Raw genomic sequence first — 24695 nt, forward strand, 5'->3', positions numbered from 1 at the left:
GCGGGATGCGGCGGAGGGAAGGTGTGGAAGGGGATGGGAGGGCGGCGGGAAGGTTTGGAGGGATCCTGAGGGGATGAAAGGGCGGCAGGATGGGGCGGAAAGCAGCATGGGAACTAGGGTGGCCACTGACGCCGCCTGTCCCCACAGGTCCCGGCGCCCCCCCCGCCGCCACCAGCCTCCCGCCGCTCGTCCAGGGCCCGCCGCGCTGCTTCCTCCGCTGCACCGTGTCCAGGGTGGTCTGGGCGGCCCCAAAACCGCCCGTCGTCGTCCGCCTGAGGTGGTGGGGGGAAACCTCCGGCGGCACCTTGTTCCAGCCCGCTTCCCGGCCCGGGCGTCCCGCCGGGAGAACCACCGCCCGCTTCCCGGTGCGCTGCGGGCCCCGGCAGTTCGCTGCGTACTTGGCAGGTAGGGACATTTCGCGTGGGAGACCCGCTGAAGCCGAGGAGTTTATTAGGAGTAGGTTAGAACAAGAGGACATAGGCTTAGGCTGCGCCAGGGGAGGGTCAGGTTGGACATCAGAAGGAATTTCCTCATGGAAACGGTTGTTAAACATTGGAAGAGGCTGCCTAGGGAGGTGGTGGAGCCCCAACCCAGGAGGTGTTCAAGGAACGACTGGACGCGGTACCCAGTGCACAAGGTGGGGATCAGTCACAGGGTGGACTTGATAGTCTCCAGAGGTCTTTTCCAACCCCAGCTGTTCTGTGATTCTGTGGGTTTTGGTATTATACATACAGGCATTTCAGTGTCTAAAGGCGTGGGAAATAGAAAGGTACTCAGCTGAGCTTGTAAGGTTATTAAGGTGCTTAATTTAGTGAAAGATATGCAGGAAATTAATGCAAGCCTAATGTCCAGAGTCTGTCCGTAAAACCTGTGCTGGCTGTTGCTACTCATAGAATCCCAGACTGGGAGGGACCATAAAGCTCATCCAGGTCCACCCCCTGCCATACACTAGACCATGTTGCTCCAAGTTCCATCCAACCTGGCCTTGGACACTTCCAGGGATGGGACAGCTTCTCTGGGCAACCTGTGCCAGGGCCTCCCCACCCTCACAGGGAAGAATTCCTTCCCAGTATTCCATGTAACCCTGCCCTCTGGCAGTGGGAAGCCATTCCCCCTTGTTATGTTATTTCTTTTACTGGTAATCTTGTGTTTATTTATCACATAGCAGTAATAATATCTGTAGTGACTCTTCTTTCCCTGATGTCTCATTATTATCATTTCCATATAAAACGTAACAACCTCTGACATCTCTGTCATTTTAATCAAAAAGTGTTAATTGTGACCATGAGGTTGACCTGAAACTGTTCCTAATTTTCACAGATATGGGTGTGCTTGTCCTGGAGGTCCTGACCAAGCTTGACCACCTCCCCATTGGCAAAGTGCAGATCACCAAACTGTCCCAGCTCTCTCCCAGCCATCCCATCAAAGGGTCTTTCCCCTTGCTATCACCAACATCTGCTAAACTTGGAGAGCTGCAGGTAGTCCTGATGTCTGTGCTCTTTATTATAAGTTATGTTATTATAGATTATGTGTATAATCAAGTGCCAGGATCAAGCTGTACATGGCACACTGCAGACCTAATCTCTGTCCAAGGCATTTCTGAGCTAAGGTAGCAAGTGAAAAATAAATATTGGTGGTTTTGACTCTGTTTTGTTTAGAGGGATGTGTGGTAGTTCAGCTTGATAAAGAAAATGTCATCTGTACGCTGAGAGTGAGTTTTTGCAGGTGGATTTAAAAATGGATCCTCGATTCTAACACTTCACTGGGCTGGAATTGTAGGAGATTTTGAAATCTGGAATGAGGATAGTTCTGTCCTGCAGCCCTGGCTCGGGAGAATTGATGCTGAAAGATAATTGTCTGAGATTGGAAAACATGGAGTGGGAAAGAAATACTTGTAAATCATGTCAGAGTTATGCAAAATATAAATATTACTTCATGTGGAAGAGCAACAGTTTTTCATGGCACGACAAGTAAAATTGAATACAGTATGTGCTGCACTTAGCTAAGAAAAGAACAAAGTAATATTTTCACCTTCTGTCTTTCAGGTCTCACTGGTTCTAGAACCTCTGCCAGAAGTGTACGACACCAGCACCACCACAGAGGGAAGTTTGGACCCTGCTCCTGCTCAGGGAAGCAGCAAGTCCCAGCTTACTGCTCCATCCCAGCAGCCCAGGCACACACAGGTGGCTGTTGCTGACCCAGAGTCTGTTGACAACAGCAAAGCCACAAGCCCCAGGTACTCTTTTTTTTTTCCTGCCATGACAAAGTTCTGGTTTATTTTGCAGTTCACACACACATTTTTTTTTTGTAATAACTATACACTTGTGAGTTATGGAATGCTTAATCTTTTTGAACGTGTATGTTACATGAAATCCAGAGTGTGGAAGGTTTCTGAGCTTACAGGGGCAGTTTGTCATCTGGCAGGAATTTGCATCCTATGTTAACTTAGTTCAAGCCACGCTGGTTCACACAAGAGGTGCAGCAAATCACAGAATGGTTTGAGTTGGAATGGACCTTAAAGATCATCCAGTTCCACCCCCTGCCATGGGCAGGGACACCTTCCACTAGACCAGGTTGCTCCAAGCCCTGTCCAACCTGGCCTGGAACTTCCAGGGATGGGGCAGCCACAGCTTCTCTGGGCAACCTGTGCCAGGGCCTCCCTACCCTCACAGGGAAGAATTATCTCCTAATATCTAATCTAATCTAATCTAATCTCTGTCAGTTTAAATCCATTCCCCCTTGTCCTGTCACGACATGCTCTTGTAAAAAGATCTTCTAAAAAGATGTAAGTCTTTTACTTGCAGCTTGAATTGGGCCTCTCATGGTCTAAGTGGCAGATGAGGACTCATGGACATAACATCACATTTCTTTTTGGAGCATTTGAAGAGTTTGGAATCTCTTTACCCACCCACTTGAGTTGTTACTGAAGTAACATTTCATTTTTCAGTAGAGGAAAGGACCATTTGCTCTTCCAAGAGAACTCTGAAAACATTAAGGACACTTCTCCTGCTTCTTATCACCCTGGGAGTTTACCAGATGAGCTTTGGAAAATGAATCCTTCAAATCCTTCCCTGTTGTTTCCCCCCAGCACCAATACTGGAATGAACACACGGATGCTCTCCATGAACAACCCAGCTACAAAAGACCTGCTGTCAGGTTTGTGTGCAACTGGCATTGTCTTTGAGGTTCACAACAAACAGCTGTTGGTAATGTTTCCAGTGCTTCTCCAGAGCTGAGATTTTCTGAAGGAAAAGGGATCCTTTTCGCACCCTCTCACTATATTATGTCAAAGATGATTTTTATATTTTTTACTTTGCTTAAAAACTACTGGTTTAGTCTTGTTGGAAGGTGACTGCAGTATCCAGCTCAGGGAAAACATGGTGGCCCAGCAGGATTCCTGGGCCTGGGGGAGTAAGAGAAAAGGAATCTCAGCTTCACAGGCTCTTTTAGTCTTTGAGATGTCTTTTGAAGTGACTGTCAGAACTGCTGCTCCTGTTCAGGGGGATCTTGGGAGGGTTCCTATTCTGTTGGCATCTTCAGGTGGAAAACTATTTCCATCATTTTTAGACCACAGGCTGCCTGGACTGGATTGAAATGAGCCTCAGAGTAGGACACACTTCCATACATGCTGTGTTTTGAGCTTCATGCTCACAGAAAAGATCTAAAATCAGACATCGTAAGGTGACAGACTACTCTTCCCTACATTAGTTTGGCTTCTATATCCTAATAATGCCTTTCCAATGCCCGACTTGGTGTGTGTGGGTGAGTTGTTTTTACGGCTCTGAGTGGGAAACCGATGCAGGATCCCTCTCACTGAGCTGTTTTTTGGTGTGTAAGACATGTTTAGTCCCCAGTGTGTTAAGATCTTTTTATAACGGCAGAAACCAGAAGTTTCTTGACTGTCATCGACACATTTATTGTGTTTACATGTTGCTTTTAAATCGCATTTGAATGCTGAAATATAAATCTTTCTGCTTGTTTCCCAGCTCTCTTGGATCAGGGCAGGAAACTCCGGGATGCCATGGTTGTCTCTGCAATGAAATCCAGCCCTGACATGGAGATTGAACTGAATAAAGTGGCTCCATTTATGGAGAGAGAGGATTTTAAAGCATCAACAAAGTGAGCTTGGAATGGGGGAAGTGAGATTTAAGTTCCAAACTATACATTTTGAGGCCTTATCAGGAACACTTGAAATACCCATATTCATGGGGTGTGTTTTAGGATTCTCATTCAAATGGAAAATTGAATTCTACCTGTGAATAAAGCCTAAATTTTGTGAATTTATTTTAATCTTGAAGTAGTAAGCCTTGATTTAAGTAACTGATTTTAATTTTGTTTTGTGGTATGTTTGTATTTAGTTGATAAGGAGACATTGATAAGAAATATTAAATATTGATAAGGAAATATTAATGATGAGGAAATTGATAAGGAAATATTAAGTGCTGGTAAAGAATAAGAGTAGTGTAAGGAATTGCAAGTGAAATGGTTACTTCATCACAAAGAACAGGTTTTCAAATAAGTAAATTGGATACTTTTTATTATATATTTTATTATATATATTATAAAATAATGCACAATAATAATAATATAAAATAATAAACTATACAATTATGTAAAATAATATATATAAATAGTATATATTATTTTTATATGTTTTGTTTTATATTCTAATTTGTATCTCCTGATGTCAACATTCCCATGAAAATTTGCATCTATATAACTGTGTTCTCAAAATTATTAGTCATTATCTTCTTCTGCAAGATTTTTCTTAGCAGATTGGGTAAAAAAAGTGTTGGTGCCTTTTCAGCTTCTAACTCCACCTTTGTTTAGCATTGGACTTAATAAATATTCTCAGTTCAATGATATTTAAAAGTATTAAAACAAATGCGTATTTTTTTAAAATAGGAGAAACTTCATTTCCTTGTTTTATTTCTGGAAAAATACAAATATTTCATGTTCTTTTGTGATAACCAGAAAGTAATGTCATTATCTTTGGCAGTCAGTGATGCTATTGCAAACCCAATTTGAATTATTTCTGCTCAAACTAATACTATTTATTTAAAGTAGATGATTTTGGACTCTGCAGGACAAATTGATAGACCAATTAATGGATTAATGGATTGATCTTGAATTCCTTTTACTGTTTAATATCTTTATTTTTCCTTTTACCCTCTGTGCTTCCATCACTGTTATCCAGGAGCCCCAAAAGCTTGAAGTCCAGTTTGGTGCCCCCTCCTGAAGATTTCCATCACTTTGAATCTGCAGTTTCAGAGCAGCAATTTGATCTAAACTCTGAAGAAAGAGCAATCCAGTTACTGCTGGGCAGGTGAATGTGATGCACTGGGGGTTATTACTACAAAGTTGTCCTCTTTTGACCATTTTATACTAAAAAATATGTCTTGACTTCTCAAGTTCTCCACGTTTTTGGGAATGTAACCAATGTGTAAGTGATGGAGGTGTTTTATGCCTCAGCTTTAATGCAGGACAGCCTGGAAAGCTTCAAGTCATGTTGATTTAAAAGAAAAATTAATCAAAATCTTTGATAAAACTAAATTTTTTAATAGTTGTTACTGTTGTATCCTAAAATGTTACTAAGTATATGAAACAAATACATCATTTCTTTGAAGAAGAAACAGTAAATTAAAACTACAGAGAACCAATAGTTATTTTTCAACTTCCTCCAAATATTAAAGTAACATTTTTCTCTCATTTTGTGTAGCAGTAGAATAAATGCTGCTTCCATTGTGCCCAAATCAGGGGCATGAAGCATCCTCAACAACACAGTTTCTGGGTCAGATATTCGGAATTTCGGTTCATGTATCTTGTGCCCTGCACTTATTTTTTCCCTGTGGTTTATCACTGGATAACACTGGAGTGTTTGCAGATCATAAAATGATTTTGAACTCACAGCACAGAGAAAACCCTTTAAACCAAACAAACCCCAATTTGTTCCAACCATGTTCTAAAAATACTTGGATTTACCTACTCAGATATAGTTTGTTTGGTTTTTTTAATTTAAATAAACTGTTCTCAAGTATTACTGATACCTTAAACCAAAAGTTATAAAGCAGTTAAGGATAAAAATTAGATTAATAAATTAGATATTAATAGATATATTTTATTATGAAAGTCACCAAGGGCTGGAGTCAGTTACCCACAGAGGTTGTGGAACCTGCAGCTTGGGAGATACTCAAAATCCAGCAGGATGATTTTTATTTGCATCATTTCCCTTTGAGCAGGGGTTGGACTAGATGATCTCCAGGGATCTCTTCCAACCTGCAATTCACACACAGTTTTTTCCTGTTGGATCCAGAGATGTTACTATGGGATAACCCTTCAGGCTGGGTTACAGACTGGTTCCATCTGGTATAAAAGAGGCAGTATTGCCCAGATTCCTTAGAAAATATCTCCAGAACTGGAAAACTAAGCTATGTTTCTCTCTGTTTTACCCACAGTGCTGATTTCTCTCCGGGGCATTTGTGGGATCGCACAGGATCCCTTTGGGATTCCCTCTCTCTTGGGAGTGAGGTGTATGACAGTGAACTGGGGGATCCCCATTATGACCAGAGTCTGCTGGAGAGACTTTTTTACACAACTCCTGTAAGTGGAGATCCAAAGGAAAATGTGCATTCCCTGAGGGGAAGAAAACCAGAAGTTTGCATAATCAAAAATTCAACAGATTTCAGGATTTTAAGTCTGGATAAACATTAGGTATCATACAAAGGCTTGTGACTACATGAGTACTTTGCTTAAAATTAACATTTTTAAAAGGATACTGTCAAGACTACAGAGTCAAGCACCGAGTTTGGAAATTGCTCAGGAAGAATTGTCCAGGAAGACTTTTTTTATTAAACTGCTGAAAAATTTTGATACCATTTCAATTGTTTCAAGTTAAGCAATCCTCAAATTGGTGTTCTTTTTAACATGTGTATCATGACTATTATATATCTCTCCAGACAATGCTAATTAACTTCTTATTTATGTGCCTTATTTCTGTTTCAGAAATCTGATTCCAGTTTAAGTGATTCCCTCAGTGATGATGATGTTAAATCCTCAAACAAAGCATTGAAGACAGAAACTCTCAGGAAAGCTAATCCAGCAAATCCACAGAAAGACTTTAATGCCTTTGATCAGAATGTGACAGAAATTAAACCCAGGTAAATAGTTACATTAGTGCCTTCTGTTCTGACCTCATCTAATTGTATTCCCTTTTTTGCATGACAGAACCAATAAAAGTGTCCCAAAAAATCAAACTTCATTTGTGTAATAGAATGAGTATTAAGGTGTTATGGCTCATTTTTTTTAATAATTCAGCTCCAAACAATTATTTATGAATTTTTTTCTCGCAAATACTGCTATTTTTACAGTCAGGTCAACTTCATACTTCCAGAGATACCAACACAAAACCATTTACATGTCTTACAAATTACACAACTGAGATTCTAAATTATGACTAAAATCCTCGTGCTGTTCCTCTGCAGCAGAGACTTTTTCTTGTGTATAACTGTGTCATCTCCCCAGTTTTGTACATGACACTGAATAAAGCTTTTCTTTTTGAAGAGTTGACATAAGATTTTTCCAAATCAACAGTGTGGAACATGCACTTTCTGGGTTGATTTTTTTCAGTTATGTACCCCGGGTATTGTAACATTTCTGTTACAGAGAGTACCAAATTTGTTCTAAAAATGCATTTGAAACACACATTTTTAAAATAACATCCCACCAAGCTACAGTTTTCCCTTCATGTGGTCATGTTAAAGATGTTTCTGTATCCTGAGTCTCATTTTCCTCTCTCCAGCTGCTCTCCCACTGCTCCTCCAGAAGATCACATCACATCCTTGGATTCAGACAGGTTGGCACTTCTGCAGCAAATACACCTGGCCAGAGTCATCATTGACAGACTGAAAATCCCTCTTAAAAGCATCCAGATTTACCAGAGGAAGAAAGATTTAATGGGAAAGCCTCCACGACCTGCATCTGTTAATAAGTGGTAAGAGGGATTGTGTCTTCCGAGCTTGTTTCCTGTGCCTTTAAGGTAGTTTTCCTTGAGGTTTGTTGAGTTGTCCAGCTTCCCTGAGTTCTTCAGGCTTCTGAGGTCTTCCTATTTCTCTGCTTCTCTCAGGAAATTGTATCCTGCAAACTTGTTAAAGATGTGACTAATTTATTGTGATGTGGCCTCACTTCAGGCTGTGCTTTTCCAGGGGTTTTGGGGAGGTCCAAATGTACACTGAAAACAAGAGAAAAATAGGTGGTTCAGTTATCCTAAAAAAAGATTGGCAGTGTGAACATGGAACTTGCCTGCTGTGTTCACTTTTATTACATACATTTTTTAATAGATCTTTGATGGATTTTATTTTTTAAATTATTTTTGAATTTGATTTCTGATGGACTGTGATCATCCATTCATTTTTTTATTCACAGCACTTTCTTTGTGGAGTACCACTTTCCCATGAGAGTGTCCAAGGATGATAAGGGACAGGTCTCCATAAAAACAGAAGTAATTCGAGTAGCCTCAAGTAAAATCACAGATGATGGTAAGGGCATTATTTTTCCCCCTTAAGTTTAGTTTTGTTGACTCTTTCATCTCTTAGAAATTATTTAGTTGTGTTTCTATTTCTTTTGCTGCCTGAAAGTCATGATTAGTATGATTAGTGTAGAGTATGATTAGTGTAGAGTTGCTGTGCTGCAGGTGGTGGAATGGTCCTCTCAGGGAGAGGGAACCCAAGTGATTTTTGAATTATTTTTTTTCTTCAAAAAGTATTGTTATTGGGATTTTCAAATTTTTTCTTAGGGAAAGAACAGCGAGTCAATAATCCAATTCCTTCATTTCAACGTAAAGCAAATATCCTTTCTGCCATAGTAAGAGGAAGATAAATTACTTTTAGAAATATCAGAGATGCTTATACCTCAAATAAATAATTTTCCAGATGATGTCATGTAATATCTCCAAGAGCTCAGGTAATCTGTTGGATCCAAGGAATCCTGAGTCCTATGCTCAAATCAGACATCTCACTTTTCTGAGAGTCACCAGTGTTTGTATCTCTAGAAACAATTCCTGTCTTTTTCCCCTGAGCAGAGAATGCTTTAGAAGCAATGCTGTCTTCCCACAAACTGGAATTCCAGAGTGACTTTCAAATGCCTCTCCAATGTGGTCATTCATTGACTTTGCATCTTTCTGAGATTCTGAGTTCTCTTGTATATTTTCCATTTCTGGCCAGACAAAACATCTGTTTCTTCTGAACCTCAAGCTCATCCATCCTCCTGCCCTTTGCCTTGTGTAGAGTCCAGCTCTTTGGAGCCTAGAAAAACAGATTGTGCTGAAAATAATTTGGAGAAGACATCAAGAAAATCCACTCCATTATCCTTCCTGAGAGCTGTTTATCTCACTTATTAAAGATGCCCAATAGAAAAATTCCAGAGTCATCCCAGACAAGCTGTATTGAGAAAGTTTCCTGATGTCTAATCTGCGTTTTTGTCATGACAAGAGTACTTCTTTATCCATTGTGAACAAGTGAAAAATAGTACTTGAACACTGTTATTGTGCTTCTTGTGCTCTTTTTGCAGACTTTCATTCCATGTTTTCTTGCAGATGTTCCTTTTCTCCTGAAGCTGTGATTTCTCTTGCAGCTCAGCTTTGACTCTCTCAATGAATACTTTGAACTATATAACTCAAAATGATACAGAGTTCTCCCACTGAAAAAAGGGCAAGAGTTATTGTATACAGATGACAGAGACTTGGTGTCAACTGCAGCCTTTAAATGCTGTTATAATCTTAATTATAATCTTAATTTTGTCCTCCTGTTCTTTTCGGGCCTTGGAAAATGAAGAACAGTTTACTTTGACCTTGGTGTTAATAAATTATGCAAAATTAAATGGTTTTGTGTGTAATAGAGTGGTCTCCAGGGGGAAGTTTATTTATATTCACTTAATTTGGAGTATTTGTTGCTCCTGTCTTCCAGGGGTGAAATTCCAACAGCGGTCTGTGTTCCCTGTCCATTTTGGTGGAACAATGATAGAGCACTGGTGGGACTCTGACCTTGCTTTTAAAATCTACATGAGGAAAAGCACCCAGAAAAAGGTATTGATTAGTTGTTGTTTCTACTTTGTGTCTTGAAAAACAAAGAATTCCTGGCATTTTGATTTCCCACACACACTTAATGCAGACAACCAGATATTAAGAAGGGAAGTGCCATTATGTGCAGATAATAGAAGTTGAACTGATTGCCGTTCTATCATCACAGAATTCCAGAATATCCTGAGTGGGAAGGGACCACTAGGATCTAAGTCCAACTCCTGGACTCCAAAATCCCACCCTGTGCCTGAAACTGTTGTCCAAACACTCCTTGAGCTCTGTCAGACTTGGAAGTGATCACTTCCCTGGGGAAGCTCATTCCAGGCTTGTCACTCTTTGTCACTCCATTCAAGGATTTTCTGAGCTCAAAACTGACAGGCAAAAAAAAATTGTCCTTCCCTCATCTTTAAAACTGATCTCTTCTTTTTAAAAACATTGAATCAATTATAAACACTGTTCTTCAGTGAGAACACAGCTCATTTAGCAACACAAAATGAGTTCCTGTGGATGCAGTTTGTATCTTTATCCTGCCCAGGTTAAGAGGAATAACATGAGCTGTGAAAAACTGATGTAACTTGTGCATTTGGGGGGAAAAAGTGCATTTCTGTTCACTAAGATTATTTTTATAATCATCTACCTGTGATGATTACCTCCTGGGAGAGGGGTTAACTCAGTTTATGTTGCATTTTAATCAGCACTAAGGGTATGTGCTTTTCTTTTAACAGGTGAATAAATTGCATCTTTAAGTATGGAAATTTTGCTCAGTTACTAGGATTTGGGATGGTAATTTTTTGCCTTAATCTGGAATTCTTTACAGTAGATTCTGGGAGAAGTTGTCTTACTGTTGTTCTAGTAATTGGAACTAGGGGAAAATTTCCAAATCCCTGTTGGTACTACTAATGTTATAGGAGTGAGGAGTCTGTGTGGCTGCCCATGGCTTCCCAGAAAGCTTTTGTTTCACAGAAGTCCTTTAAACCTGACAAATCTTGCAAAATGGATTCTTTGCCTGTCCTCAGCCCGTGGCCATTGGCTCAGCAGTGCTTCAGCTCCGCAGGGTCATCCAGGCCAAGCTGCTCAGTGTCAGCTGGGAAATACCTGTGGAAAAAGAGGGAGATCACCCACAAGTTGGACCACTTACAGTACGTGTTTTACCATCTTGAGTTTGTTAAGTAACCTCTTACTACTAATTTTGGCTGCACACTCCTTTTTTTCCCTCCTCTGTGTTTTCTCTCATTGTTTTAATTTGCTGGGTCTTGGATATGGAGGTTTGTTAGACCAATACAAGATAATATGAACTTTTTTTATTCCTTGAGGGTTTGGAGAAATATTTTGAACCTCCTGCATGTCTGAGGATGTTGTCAATAAGGTGGAGCTTGGATACAGAAACCACTCCACAGGCAAATTTTGGGGGGCACATGTACAGGGCTGGAAGCTTTGCCTTCTGCTTCACATGTGGCAGGAGCTGATGTGGAGCCTGGTGTTCCCTGTCCTTGGTACCACCTTGTCACTTCAGGAGTTATTTTCTCCAGCCAAAGTTTCTGCTCAGCTCCTTATTGAGAAGGATTAAAACTCCTGCACAGCAGATTTGCCAGTTCTGAAGATAAAGAGCTCTCTAGATTAGCAGCTGAAGGCTTAAGAAAGTATGGTTAGGTGTGGGAAGTGTTGAAGGCAGGGAGGAGAAATGGTGTGTTTATTCAGGGAGAGAATGGAGTGCAACAGGGTGTGAGAGATGAAAAGTGGAAGAAGATGTTGTAGGGAATGAATGAACCAAAGTTCAATGCAAGAACTTAGCGAAGGAGAAGTTAATACTTCAAGAAAACTGATTCTGGTTGCCCTGTCTCTTGGGTTTCAGGTGGACAGTGAAATACCTGATTATTTTGTTTTCCTTATTTGGTCATTTTGTGGCTCAAATCCTTTGCTTTATTCTGTTACTTTATCTTCTGGACTTCAGTTTATTCCTCTCCTTGCTGCCTTGCCACCTGAATGCATCCAGCAAATCTATGGTGCTCTGTAGCAATTAACACTTGCAAATAGCTAAAATCAGCAGGCAACGTAAAAGTGAAAGAGCAGTGACAGAAAACATTTAGAAACACTTATTTTTCTTAATTTTTCTCAAGCAGCATGTGCTGTAGCAAAGTGGAGCAAGTGACAGTTGTGATACTTTGTCACAGTACTTTTCACCTTGGCTGGGTAGGGGTTCATTTTCAGCCAGCTTTGGGCTTGGGATTGGTTTAATTTTTTACTTTATTCAGAGAAGGGTCACCAAGATGATTAGAGGATGATTAGATGGATCACCTCCTGTGAGGAAAGGCTGAGAGAATTAGGATTGTTCATACTGGAAAGGGGAAGGCTTTGGGGTGACCTAATTGTGGCCTTCCAGTACCTGAAGGAAATGTGGAGAGAGACTATTTACAAGGGCCTGGAGTGACAGGGCAAGGGGGAATGGTTTCAAATTGAAATAGAGTAGGTTTAGATTGGATATTAGGAAGGAATTCTTCCCTGTGAGGGTGGGGAGGCCCTGGCACTGGTTGCCCAGGGAAGCTGTGACTGCCCCATCCCTGGAAGTGTTCAAGGCCGCATTGGACAGAGCTTGGAGGTACCTGGTCTAGTAGAAGGTGTCCCTGCCCATGGCAGGGGGTGGAACTGGATGATCTTTAAGGTCCCTTCCAACCCAAACCCCTCTCTGAATCATCTATAATTGTGTGGCTTTGAACTCCAGTTTGGGCTTTATTTGTTAAAACCACATGTTTATTTTGCAGCGACAGCTGTAGCTTGTAACCAGCACATGCCTTAGGGTGAGACAACACAGCTCTTGAGCAAAGCATGAGATATATTTTCCATAGTTTCTGTTGCAGTCCCTTGCTTTGGGATGGGGTACACACTTGGCCTTACCTTGCAGGGATTCTTAGAGCTTGCAGCCGACAACAAGGACTTCACCTGCACAGCCGCCAGGTCAGCTCCTGCTGGGCATCGAGCCCTAGCTCATGCTGTGAGAAGTCCCCAGCTGGAATTCCAGGAGTCCAACAGGACGAGTGTAAATGCAGAAGGCCCTCACTGCTTGAGAACAAGCTCTGAAGATTCCCAGCAGGAAAGTCGTGGCCCAGGATGTGCTGACCCAGATAACCCCATCTGAGGGAGATGGGTTATTGCTGCACGTGCTACTGATGGTGCCTGATGGGAAGGATTTTGTTGCTGGAGACAAGGGGCTCCCCAGTTCTTGCAATGTGTATTTAAACTGCAAACTGCTCAGCACTGAGGGGGCAACGAGATCCGCTGTCGTGTGGGGCTCAACACAACCTGCCTTCAATTTTTGTCAGGCAAGTCACATATTTTCCATTTCACACTGATGATTCCACACTGACAAACACATTTCATGGATAAATTACTTTTATGTATGTAGGAATATCTCTGGTGGACTCTGTTCAATGTATCAGAAAGTATTTTCAGTATTGTTTTGACTGGGTTGCAGTTTGAAATGCAGTTCCTTGAATCATCTAAATAATAAATGAGGCCTTTGAAGTATGAAGGAAAAACAGTCAGAAAAGTTTAGGTTAAAAATGAAAAAAATTGACTTCTATTTTTTTATTTCAGAAAGAAAACATGTTGATGGTGACATCCTAATATGGAGATGTAGAATTTTTGTGTGTGTTGCATTGTGTTCTTTTTCTTCTCAGTGAACATATCAGTGGCTTACTGGCCTAACATGAGCCAGAGCTGTCCCCCAGCAACCAGCAGAATTTCAGACATTCAGTAATGTTATGACTTTGTAATTTTTATTGATATTTTCCTTTGGAAAAGTCAAGATGCTCAAACGCATTTGTTTTAACGATAGCGATTTGCAAGACTCTTCAGCTGAAAGGAATGTAAAACCAGAGCAAACCACGTCTGAAACAGTTGTGTGAAATGATTTATGTGTTGTTTAGTAAACAGGCATTTGAAGGTAAAGCAAAGTTTTTTAACATTACACATGATCTTGTGATAAAATTTATCTAAATTGGATGTTCCATTCCTGTCCAAGGCCAGGTCGGACAGGGCTTGGAGCAACATGGTCTAGTGGAAGGTGTCCCTGCCATGGAGGTGGAACTAGATGACCTTTAAGGTCCCTTCCAACCCAACCCATTCCATTATTTATTTTCCTGGCTAGCTCTTTTCCAAGGCTACCAGTTTTCTGAATTTCATTAGGCAAATGCACATTTAATTTTCAGTTTCCACCTCTGAAAAGCACAATTCTGTAGACTGGAATAATGTAGTGTTACCAGAATGCTCCTGACTTAGCCAGTATTTTCCAGTTTATTCTGAATGCTAATTCTGTGTTAAACCCTTCCAGGTGATGCCTTTTCCACTGAGTTCCAAACGTTTGGAGAGGCTGAAAGACAATGTCATGATTATTGAAGCCTGGAACAAGCTGGGAAGCACTGGCTGTGACAGACTGCTGGGATTAGTGAAACTTCCTCTGCATCAGTTTTACATCTCATTCAAGTAAACATCTTTTTTTTTTTCCATATTTTATTGGGTTGGGAAATATCCTCACTGATGCTGAGGGAAAGAAGTCATGGATGGTGTCTGAGGGTTTTGTGGGAGGGTTCTTAATGACACTTTTTATAGCAAAAGGCATTTTTGCCCTGGTAAACTTCCTATAGTGAGCACTGTATGAGTAAGTTACACTGTCCTTGTCCAGAAATACGAGTTCTTTGTTCTTTTTGGGTTTAATCTTTTGGCTTCTTGTTCAGTCAATAAATATACCCGCTTAACACAGTTTAAATTAATGGAAATACTGGACAGAAGAGATTCTTCCTGATACAAAGGATTAATTCCTTTTATTTTGGTCAGATTTAGTGGTGGGTGTAAATCATATGGTGCCGGAACTGGCTGAACAACACTTTGTTAGTTATTACTGTGTCATTTGTGTAGTTTTTTTTCAGTAATCCGCTGTATTTTACTTGTGTATATCTTACAATCCTGGAGTGGTTTGGGTTGGAAGGGACCTTAAAGCTCATCCAGTTCCATCCCTTGCCATGGGCAGGGACACCTTCCACTAGACCAGGTTGCTCCAAGCTCCATCCAACCTGACCTTGAATATCTTCAGTGTGTTATTAGAGATTTTTACATTTTTTCTAGGAGATTTTTTTCTGGGAGAACAGTTCCCGTTCCTTCTTTTCATATGGCCCAAGTCCATCCATAAAGGCACGTAACTGCCTCATAAAAGTATAATATGGCTACTCCCGTTAACAAATGGAAGTCTTCTCCCATCTGATCATGGATCTCTAGGCTGGCTCATAGGTGAGGCTGTGTTAGTTTTCGGAAAGTTGTGCTTTTTCATTGCTGAAAATAACATTTTTCAGTCAGCAGCTCACGGATCTGTGCTGTGTGAAACAAATCTGGGAGGAATGGAGATAGACTGGTTTTTAACAGCGTTGAAAATCCCATCTAAGATGAGCTTCATGTGATCCTGTTCCGACTCAAATGGCTCTTTTTTTTTTTGTTCTGTTTTTGTTTTAATCCTTTGTAGAGACCCAAAGATTTCCCACCTGCTCCTCCAGGCTCAGTACCCAGTGGTTGCTGTGGACAGTTACATGCCCGTGGTTGATGTTTTTACTGGCAGCACAAGTGGAAGCCTCAGAGTCATCTTGGCAATGGGATCAGCTGATCAAATAATGGCACTGCAAAGGCTAAAGAATGGAGAAGGAGTGGTACCTTCTGTCCCACAACGTCCTTCCCACTCTCTGGACCCTCCTCCTACAAAACCCACAATGGTATTTATTGTTCAGTAAATCCCTTTTTATTAATTGTTCAGTAAATCCCCATTCTTGCTGTTAGGGACGTGTGAAAAGGGTTTTACCAGTAGGTTCATTAACAGTTGCGTGGCCCCCAACCTCTATATGAAGCTGTTTTGTCATAAATGATCACATTCCACACAGAATTATATTGTTCTTTTCTTACCAACTGGCTCTCACCAGTCTTGACATTATTGCCCTTTTTGTTTCCTTGCATATCCACTGCTTCTATCTATACAACTGCAGTAAAAAAAAAAACCAAACAAATTTTAGAAAATCTTAATTCTCACAGCCTCATTATGGAGGTTTTGCCACTACCTTTGAGTTGGATGTGTAAGAACTTTTACGTGCTGAGTTTTGGGTTTTGCAGGAAAAAAAAAATTGCTCTCAGGCTTTCAATGTTTCTGTGACCCTGAGGAGGAAAATGGCAGATAATGGCTCTGTCCCCCATCTCAGGCTTCTGAGATTCTCATCATGCATAATTATTTAGGTTGGAAAAGCCCTCTAAGATCATCAAGTCCAACCATCCCCCAGCATTGCCAAGGCCACCACTAGCCCATATCCCCAAGTGCCACATCTACACGTCTTTTAAATCCCTGCAGGGATGACTCAACCACTTCCCTGGGCAGCATGTTGAAATGTTCCCAGTTTTCCTAGAGGGTCAGCCTTTCCATGTGGATTCCCTTTGTTTTGTTAGCAGATAGACCCAGAAGGAGAAGACCTGATGGAACACGTGTTTGAGATCCATGTGGAGAGTGTGAAAGGACTCACTCCCTTGCAGTCCACGGTCTGGGGAGAGGCTGACTGCTACGTCCAGTACCATTTCCCGGTTCAGGAGGCTGGTTGTGCTGCACTGCAAAGCTCTGGATTGCATGAGGATGGTAAATTTGGTCTGTAGTTCCTCCTTATTGCATTGCTTTAATTAAATATTGTTTAGTCATGTTCTCTCTGCCTAAGGAAGAGGGGGGGTGTTTTTCTGAGCATTCATGCAGCCAGTGCTTGTTTTCCTTGTAAGCTGTACTTGGACTGTCTCACCAAATTAAAAGCTCGGGGCAGTGGTGGAGTCAGCATCCCTGGAAATGTTCAAAAACATGTGAGTGTGGCACTTGAAGACGTGATTTAGTGATGGCCTTGGCAGTGCTGAGTTAGTGGCTGGATTTGATGACCTTAGTGAGTGTTTTCAACCTTAGTGATTCTATGATTTTCATGGATACACCAAGAGAAGACTTGCTTGGTTTAGATCATTAGGACTGTCATGGAGTGGTTTGGGTTGGAAGGCAATGTAAAGATCAACCAATTCCACCCCTTTGCCATGGGGAGGGACATCTTCCACTAGAACAGGTTGCTCCAATCTGGCATTGATCAATTCCAGGGATGGGGCAGCCACAGCTTCTCTGGGTAACCAGTGCCAGGGCCTCCCCACCTTCACAGGGAAGAATTTCTTCCCAGTATCCCATCTAAACCCACCATTTTTCAGATTATAAAAGGGTGTTTAAATAATTGCAGTTGTAGAAAAGAACGTAGGGTTGATTTGAGGGCTTTGGATCACTAACATGTAATCCCACTGAAAAATGACAGTCAGTAGCATTGTTCCATAGCAAATCCTGTGGAATTTGTCAGCTTTCAGCCACATTTAGCAGTAGTTTCCAGCCTGTGGCTCACAGGATCATGGTGCTGCATGGATTGCTTGGGTCCTGCCTCCTGAAGGATTGCAAGTGGGAAAAGTTTGAAACCCCTAAATGCCACCATTTTTAACCAACACTGCTTATTTTTTAGGCATCAAATTGAAGCCATTTCGAACAGCAACCACTTTGTGTGTCCCTGATCCCATCTTTAATGATGAGCATCATCATTCCCTGGTGGTTCCTGCTGATGTCCCAGTCCAGAGGCTCCTGGTCAGTGTATTTATGGCCCCAGGAGTGGCTGGAGGAGGAATCCAGTTTGAAGTCTGGTGCAGGTACCGAATAACATCCTATTCTTTGTAGATGGCACAGCAATACAGGTAGAGATGTGTTCAAAAGCTGTGGAATGGATATTGCACAGTATTATTTAATAATAACTGAAAAAAATTAAAAGGTCGTCAACATTTGGTGATAAATATCTGCATTTCCAACCTGTAAGCCTTTTTTCCTCCCCAAAAGTGCTAATTACTCTGTTCTTTTTACAATTTCTTTAAAAAATGTATGTTCTTAGTTTGCTTTCTTCCACTTTTTTGTCAGCACAACAATCTAAGTTAGTGTTTAAAGGCTTGACACATCTTCATTTTACTTAATAGCACCCTGAAAGTACAATTTCATTGTACTGGGTTTGATTATTTTCCTACTACAAAAGAAATACTATAAAAGAAATTATATAAAATGTTTTGTAAGTTCAAATTGTTTCTTTGGCAACCAAAGCTAAGTATCAGTAGTGGGAAGCAGAAGCCATGAAGACAAATAGCTTTAGAAAAACACAATAATCTGTTCATTCTGTAGTAAACAAGTCAAGCATTTTAAAGTTTGCGAAGTCACATGAGAATTACTGCAAGTTGTCCATTAGATAAAGTGCCAAAACTCGCTTCAGGATTAATGTGAAGCCATGTAACACAGTAAGTAAAGGTCTGGAGTAACTTTTTACACTCACAAATTGATACCACAAATCTGTTCTTCAAGAGGCATTTTCATTTATTGATGGAAATTGAGAGTGGAGAATATTTTGTGCCAGATCCTTCTCTAGTTTTAATTTGGGATGCCAGTTTTTTAGTGGAGTTTTTGCTTGTTGGCCTGTTAGAACCAGTGAAAAAATATATTTGTAACATTATCTACTCCCTTTCACTATTATTCATTACTTACTTTCATATGAAATTATTTGATTACTTTCATAGCATTAATGTAAGCACTTACTGATTCTTATTCCTGTGAAAAATCATTTCCTTGAGATTTTAGCTATCGAGAGACTAATTAGGGTTTGAAGACACACAAATTAAAGTTGATTTCTGTGCAGTTGTGAGAGAAATGTTGATGCTGCTTCTTTGTGTCTTCTCAGGTATTATTACCCAAATGTCAGAGACCAGCTGGTGGCGAAAGGGACCTTGCCTTTGTCACGGCTCTGTGCCATGGTAACTATGCAGCATCGGGAAGAAATAGGGATACAGACTTTTAATCTTCCATTGGTCCCCCGGACTGATACCTCAGAGGAATTTCATCCACGGTCTTCAGGTAAGGAAGCCTTTGGGTTTTCACTTCATGTGGTAAAACCAGGCTTAGTAGAGAAGCCCAGGGCAGTGTGTGTTAGTAAAGCCCTTCATCGTGCTGCCTCGGGAGAAGCAGGAAATGAAGATCCATGCGGGTGCAAAGACACAAGGGATATGGATGTATTAGGAACCACAGAAGTGCATGAGCAGCGTCACATAAGCATTAGAGCTTCTCCCACAAAAAGGATGTCGAGATCAACAGCCCAGCTGAAGTGCTTCTACACCTGTGAAGGAAGCAAACAGGAGGAGCTTGATTTCACTGTGCAGCAGGAATATTGGGCAGGCCCAAGCTGACTGGAAGTTGGCAAAAGTAACACCCATCTAAAAGAAGGGCTGGAAGGAGGTTCCAGGGACTTATAGGCCTGTGAGCCTGACCTCAGTGCTGGAGAAGGTCATGGGACAGATCATCTTGCACTTGGCTCACGACAACTCCATGCAGTGCTAAAAGTGGCTGGAAAGCTGGAAAAAGACGTGGGGGTGCTGGTGACAGTGGCTGAACATGAGCCCAGGTGTGTCCAGGTGGGCAAGAGGCCAAGGGCACGTGGTGCCCTGTGCTGGGCACTGCTGAGGCATCTCCAGTCCTGGAGGCATTTCTGGGCCCCCCATGGCAAGAAGGACATTGAGGGGCTGGAGCGTGTCCAGAGGAGGGAACAGAGCTGGGGAATGATCTGGAGCACCAGGAGTGGCTGAGGGAGGCTGAGCCTGGAGAAAAGGAGGCTCAGAAGGGACCCTTTCACTCTCTCCAACTCCCTGATGGGAAGGTGGAGCCAGGTGTGGGTCAGGCTCTGCTCAGCGGAAACAAGGGACAGGATGAGAGGAAACAGCCTCAAGTTGTGCCAGGGGAGGTTTATTTCTTCCCCAAAAGAATTGTCCTGCTGAGAGCAGTGGTGGAGTCTCCATCCCTGCAGGGATTTAACAACCATATGGATGTGGCACTTGGTGACATAGGTTAGTGGTGGCCTTGGCAGTGCTGGGGGAACAGTTGGACTCCACGATCTTATGGGTCTTTTCCAACCTAACCAATTCTCTGATTCTGTGTGTAAAAATAAAGTCTATTTGCTTCCAAGGCAAATAAAAGTATGTATTTTTGTTGGCAAGTGAAGCCAACCAGGAGTGTTTTTCCTTCCAGCTTTTCACTGTTGCCATAATGAGTGAAAAATCAGGGATTAAGCGTGGGCAACCCTCAAATTCCCAAAAAATTGTATCAAAATGCTTTCCTGACAAATAAGCTGCAGCCTGTAGTGAAACTTCCTATGTAAGGCAGGGAAAAGGGGATCTGAAGAAGGGCTGTTTATGATGTGAGCAGAGACATCTCTAAGTTCTCTCGTGGCTTCTTCAAATAACACAAACATCAGCTCTGGGAAGGCCACAAGGAATTATGAGGCAGCTTCTTAGACAAACGGGCTGTAAAACGAGCTGGGGCCAGACAGGTGAGGTCACTGTGCCACAGTTACTTTGTAATAGGTGAGTCACATGCAGCAGCAGAAGATCTGTTCATTCCAACATCTCTTGGAAGATTTTGTCACTGCAGTGCTATAAAAAGCTGTGTTGCAATGCTTGAGGAGGGTATTTTAAAGCTCTGATAGTGAGTGCAAATATGAGGGCTTGTATTAAGAGGTATAGCTAAATATTGATTGTACTGGATGTAACTGTATTAAAAACTGACTGCTTTTTTCCTTCCTTTCTTCCATTTAATCCAGGTTTGCTCAATGTGAGTGTGAGATACCAACGATCCATGAAAAAGGCAGGAATAACTGCTCAAGCTGTTTCACTTTCTGTACTCATACACAGAGCAGCAGGTTTGCAAGCAGCAGCCAGGTAAAGCCTCATTCAAAAAGGACCATTTTTCACTTAAAACAGCTTTATCTGGAGGCAGCAGGCTGAGGGCATGAGATTGGAACAAATTGTAACTGAACAGCTTTCCATCTGCAGAGACCAAGGTTCAAAGTGGGTTCTGCTCTGAAGAAAAATTACCTTTATAAAGTCCATCAGTGGTTATTTTGGCCACTGAAGCTGCAGTACAGGGTGGTATCATTTGTCCGGTGAGGGATGAAGATTGGAAGGGCACAATTTCCTACATTTCCACATTTTTCTACACCATGGGCTGATATAAAATTGATATAAGACAATACCTATTTGGACATTAGATCTTAGTGTTACTGATGGTATTTGAAAGTTAGCTGAGCTCTGTTTTCTTGCATTTCACTGTGAGAACCTCAGTAAACTAACTAATAAATGAAACATGTTCCTTTCCACCATAAGGCTGCTGCTCAAAGTGCATAGGATCACCTGGATTTAGTTCCAATATGTGATTTTCAAGAATTAGAGAAAAGCCAACACTAGAGTCAATTCCGTAAGAGAAGGATGGCTTCTTTCATTCCAGAGCAATGTTCTGACCCTTTCTCAGTATTGCTGAGCTCCTGATCCATCTTAATTCAAGTAGACCCTGTAAGATGAGGATCCCTGCCAAAGTCAGGGAAGTGATGGAGATGACCTCAGACTCCTCATCGTTCAGGTGTATGACCTCAGTAATATCTGAGTCTGGTTTACTTGTAAATGATTCCATCTGTAGATTTCCCCTCCTTTTGCTAGTCTGTAAAAATAATTTGTCTTGGCCTTTGGCTCCCTTCTGGAGCAGGGAGCAGGTTCTTTGGGAAGTTATTCTAGAGTACAGTGTATTTCTAAGGGTGCTGAGTAATTTCTCAACCACTTACACAGGTAAGAGGACAGCCATCAGCGATGGACCTCGCAATAGTTCCTCTTCCCATTTCCTATCTGTTCCTAGTTTGTTCAGATGAAAAAAAAGATGACAAATAATATGCAACCAGAACCCACATCTATTTGGACTTTAAACATTCACTGTTCTGTCTCATCTTTTCACCATGAGGCCTTAAAACCTTTGCTTTAATTGTGTTGACTCCTAGATTCCTTGTACATTATATTAATTCTATTTATTCTTTTCTTTCTTTTTTGCATATTAAATGAAGAGCTGTGGCACAAAAGAACCCTGCAGTCCAGTACTATGCAGGTGTGGGAGTGAATTCTTATGTCTCTGTGCTCCTCTCCTTCCTGCCTGAGGCAGAGACACAAAACACACAAGCTGTGGCTTGTACTTTCTGCCCAGAGTTTGAGCATCAGGTAGAGTTTCTTTGCAGCCTCATCATTCAGAAAAGCAGTGGAGAATCCTCTAGTCTGGGGGAACTCCTGCAGTCTGGCAACATCATCTTCTCTATCTACCATCAGAACACCAAGTCAGGTGAGGAGTACAAGTGGTAACAAGGACTGAATGCTGTTGCAGAAATCCACTTAATTTTTAGTATAGAAAAGAGAATAGTCTTAAAATCATAGAATAGTTTGGGTTGGAACTTCCAAAAACCATCTGGTCCAAACCCCTGCAATGAGCAGGGCCAACCACCACTAGGGCGACCTGAATTTGAATGTTCCCAGGGCCTGTTCTGTGCTACTAGAAGTAATTATCTGAACTGGCTTTGGGAGAGACTGTTCCCCTGGTGCAAAGAGTTTTTAAGACTCCTGGTGATCAAGATCACTTCTTAGATGAAGAGATAATGCATTTAAAAGGATTAAAAGTGTTTTCTGGATGACAGCTGAGCTATTTGCTGTTGAGGCAACAGAGCTTTTCTTTGAAAGGAGGTACTAAATCTTGAGTTCCAGTGTGGTGTATTTACAAAATCATTTCTTTTCCAGCCACTGACAGATTGGCTGATCGGGCATCGAGAGATTATCTCCTTGGGACAGTCACAATTCCAACCAGAGACCTGCTGACAAGAAGATCAGGTAATGCAGCAGCATTGCACTGCTGACATTCTGTGCAAATGCTGTTGGAATTTCTTAAAACAAATTTCATTCCCATTTTTGGAATGAAATTAAATCAAACCCATTTTGTGGTTTGTCTGGGGTTTTTTTAGACCAAAGTTCTTTCAGACCATGTGTTCACTAAAAATCCTGTATTAGAAAACTCATATAAAGGTTGTTTGAAGATCTTTTTTCAGGATGCAGGATGAATAGTAGCTGAAGGAATAGTCTGAGGCTACTATGAAGAAATTTAACCACATCTCAGCTAAAATGAGCACCTACAATCCTTAGGATATTATTTAGTTTGTTTATTTTGTTTATTTTCTACTTTAAGATGGAAAGTCCAAGAGTTGTAGTGTTTAGTGGAGGATCAGTGATTGCTTTTCAGATGTCAAAGCTGGAAACAAAGGTGTTAGATAATAAGAAAACAGTAGAATTAACTTGTTTGGTTGTTTTTTTTAAATAAGATCTAAAATATCTCGATGATCCCTGTGGGTCCCTTCCAGCTCAGAACATTCTGTGAAATATCTGTGAAAAAATTATTTCACATACCTTTCCACTCATGATCTCCTCTATCTAGTGTTAGTTTGGGATTATTTTGTCTTGTAGTAATGATGTTTTCATTATTGCCCTGGTTATTTCTGCTTTAAGTTCAGTATAGTTCTCATTTTCTCCAACACGAAATTTTGGGATTATTTTTAATGGGAAGAGAGAAGGAAATAAATGAGAATACCTAATTTTATAATTGGAGATCCATGGTATGTAGCTTCATTGTAAAATGGGTGTTGTTAGTGAAATGGAAAGCAAAGTGCCTTTGGGATTGGAACTACTGAAATTTTCTGAAGTCTAATAGTTTGCTGCTTTTTCAGATTAGAAATTATTTCATAAATTCCAAATGAGAAATAAACACCTCAAGTTCTGGTCCTTGACTGGTGGCCAGAGAGGTGACAATTCTTCACTGACATTTTCCAAAGGGTAGGATGAGTCTAATGGTGATCTTTCCTCCCGAAGGTATTTCAGGCTGGTTCCCAGTGACCCTCTCCAACAATCCGATGCCTCCACACTGCACAAACATCACACAGGCCATTGTGGGGGGGCTGGAACTTTCTGTTACCTTTGCTCATTGGGGTGACAGAGAGCGTGTTTTGGAAACTGCTAAACTCCTGGGATGGAGCAGTGAGGAGATCCATGAAGACAGCATGGAGGAGAGCAAAGACTGGGAGCAGAGTGCCAACCCAGTGACTGTGACCATCTCCACCCCAAGAGTGTGGCTGCCACTCCACTGTGTGCTGCTGGCAGGCCAGACACACCTCGATAAAAGCACTTTTTGCTACCTCAGGTATAAGCTGTACAACCAGGAAGCCACGTGGACTTGCCTTAGGCGGCCAAAATTGAGCAGCGACGCAGAGAATGTCACAGTGAACTTTAAGAAGCCAAACAAGGTGACGCTCAGAAGGAGCCAAGGGCTGCTGTGGTTCTTCAGGGAGGAGAAATTAGAAATCCAGGTGTGGTGGGCATATGGCAAAGAAGATGAGGTGGAAAGACCACTTGATACAGATCGTCTGATTGGATCTGCCTATGTCAACCTCACAGCGCTGGCAGAGAGATCAAGGAGAACACTAAGTGTTAGTGGTGAGTTCCTGAAGCAGGGTCATGTTCATTCCTCCTTATTGGTGATTTAATTTGGTTCCTTCTCTAGTCACTTTAAGCAAAATGTTTACAGCTTTGCTTTGTCCTGCATAGAATCCCAGAATAGTCAGGGTTGGAAGGGACCTCTGGAGACCATCCAGTCCAACCCCCCTAC

At 41.5% G+C, this 24695-nt stretch overlaps 1 protein-coding gene across 1 annotated transcript in view; it reads left to right on the forward strand.

Moving 5' to 3' along the window:
- Positions 1–24695, forward strand: part of C2CD3 (C2 calcium dependent domain containing 3) — a 40919-nt gene continuing 16224 nt past the window's right edge. The window contains 24 exon segments of the mRNA XM_017807992.1: positions 1–21; positions 148–405; positions 1321–1478; positions 2046–2236; positions 2948–3156; positions 3987–4119; positions 5198–5326; positions 6456–6600; positions 7003–7157; positions 7799–7990; positions 8422–8534; positions 9960–10078; positions 11089–11211; positions 12972–13150; positions 13152–13389; positions 14400–14551; positions 15582–15825; positions 16544–16727; positions 17623–17803; positions 18871–19043; positions 20779–20896; positions 22066–22334; positions 22784–22873; positions 23903–24523. Of these exon segments, the coding sequence (XP_017663481.1) occupies positions 6–21; positions 148–405; positions 1321–1478; positions 2046–2236; positions 2948–3156; positions 3987–4119; positions 5198–5326; positions 6456–6600; positions 7003–7157; positions 7799–7990; positions 8422–8534; positions 9960–10078; positions 11089–11211; positions 12972–13150; positions 13152–13389; positions 14400–14551; positions 15582–15825; positions 16544–16727; positions 17623–17803; positions 18871–19043; positions 20779–20896; positions 22066–22334; positions 22784–22873; positions 23903–24523 (4390 nt within the window). The 5' untranslated portion in view covers positions 1–5.

The sequence above is a fragment of the Lepidothrix coronata genome, unplaced genomic scaffold (assembly GCF_001604755.1).
Source record: "Lepidothrix coronata isolate B3197 unplaced genomic scaffold, Lepidothrix_coronata-1.0 Scaffold21, whole genome shotgun sequence".
Classification (NCBI taxonomy): domain Eukaryota; kingdom Metazoa; phylum Chordata; class Aves; order Passeriformes; family Pipridae; genus Lepidothrix; species Lepidothrix coronata.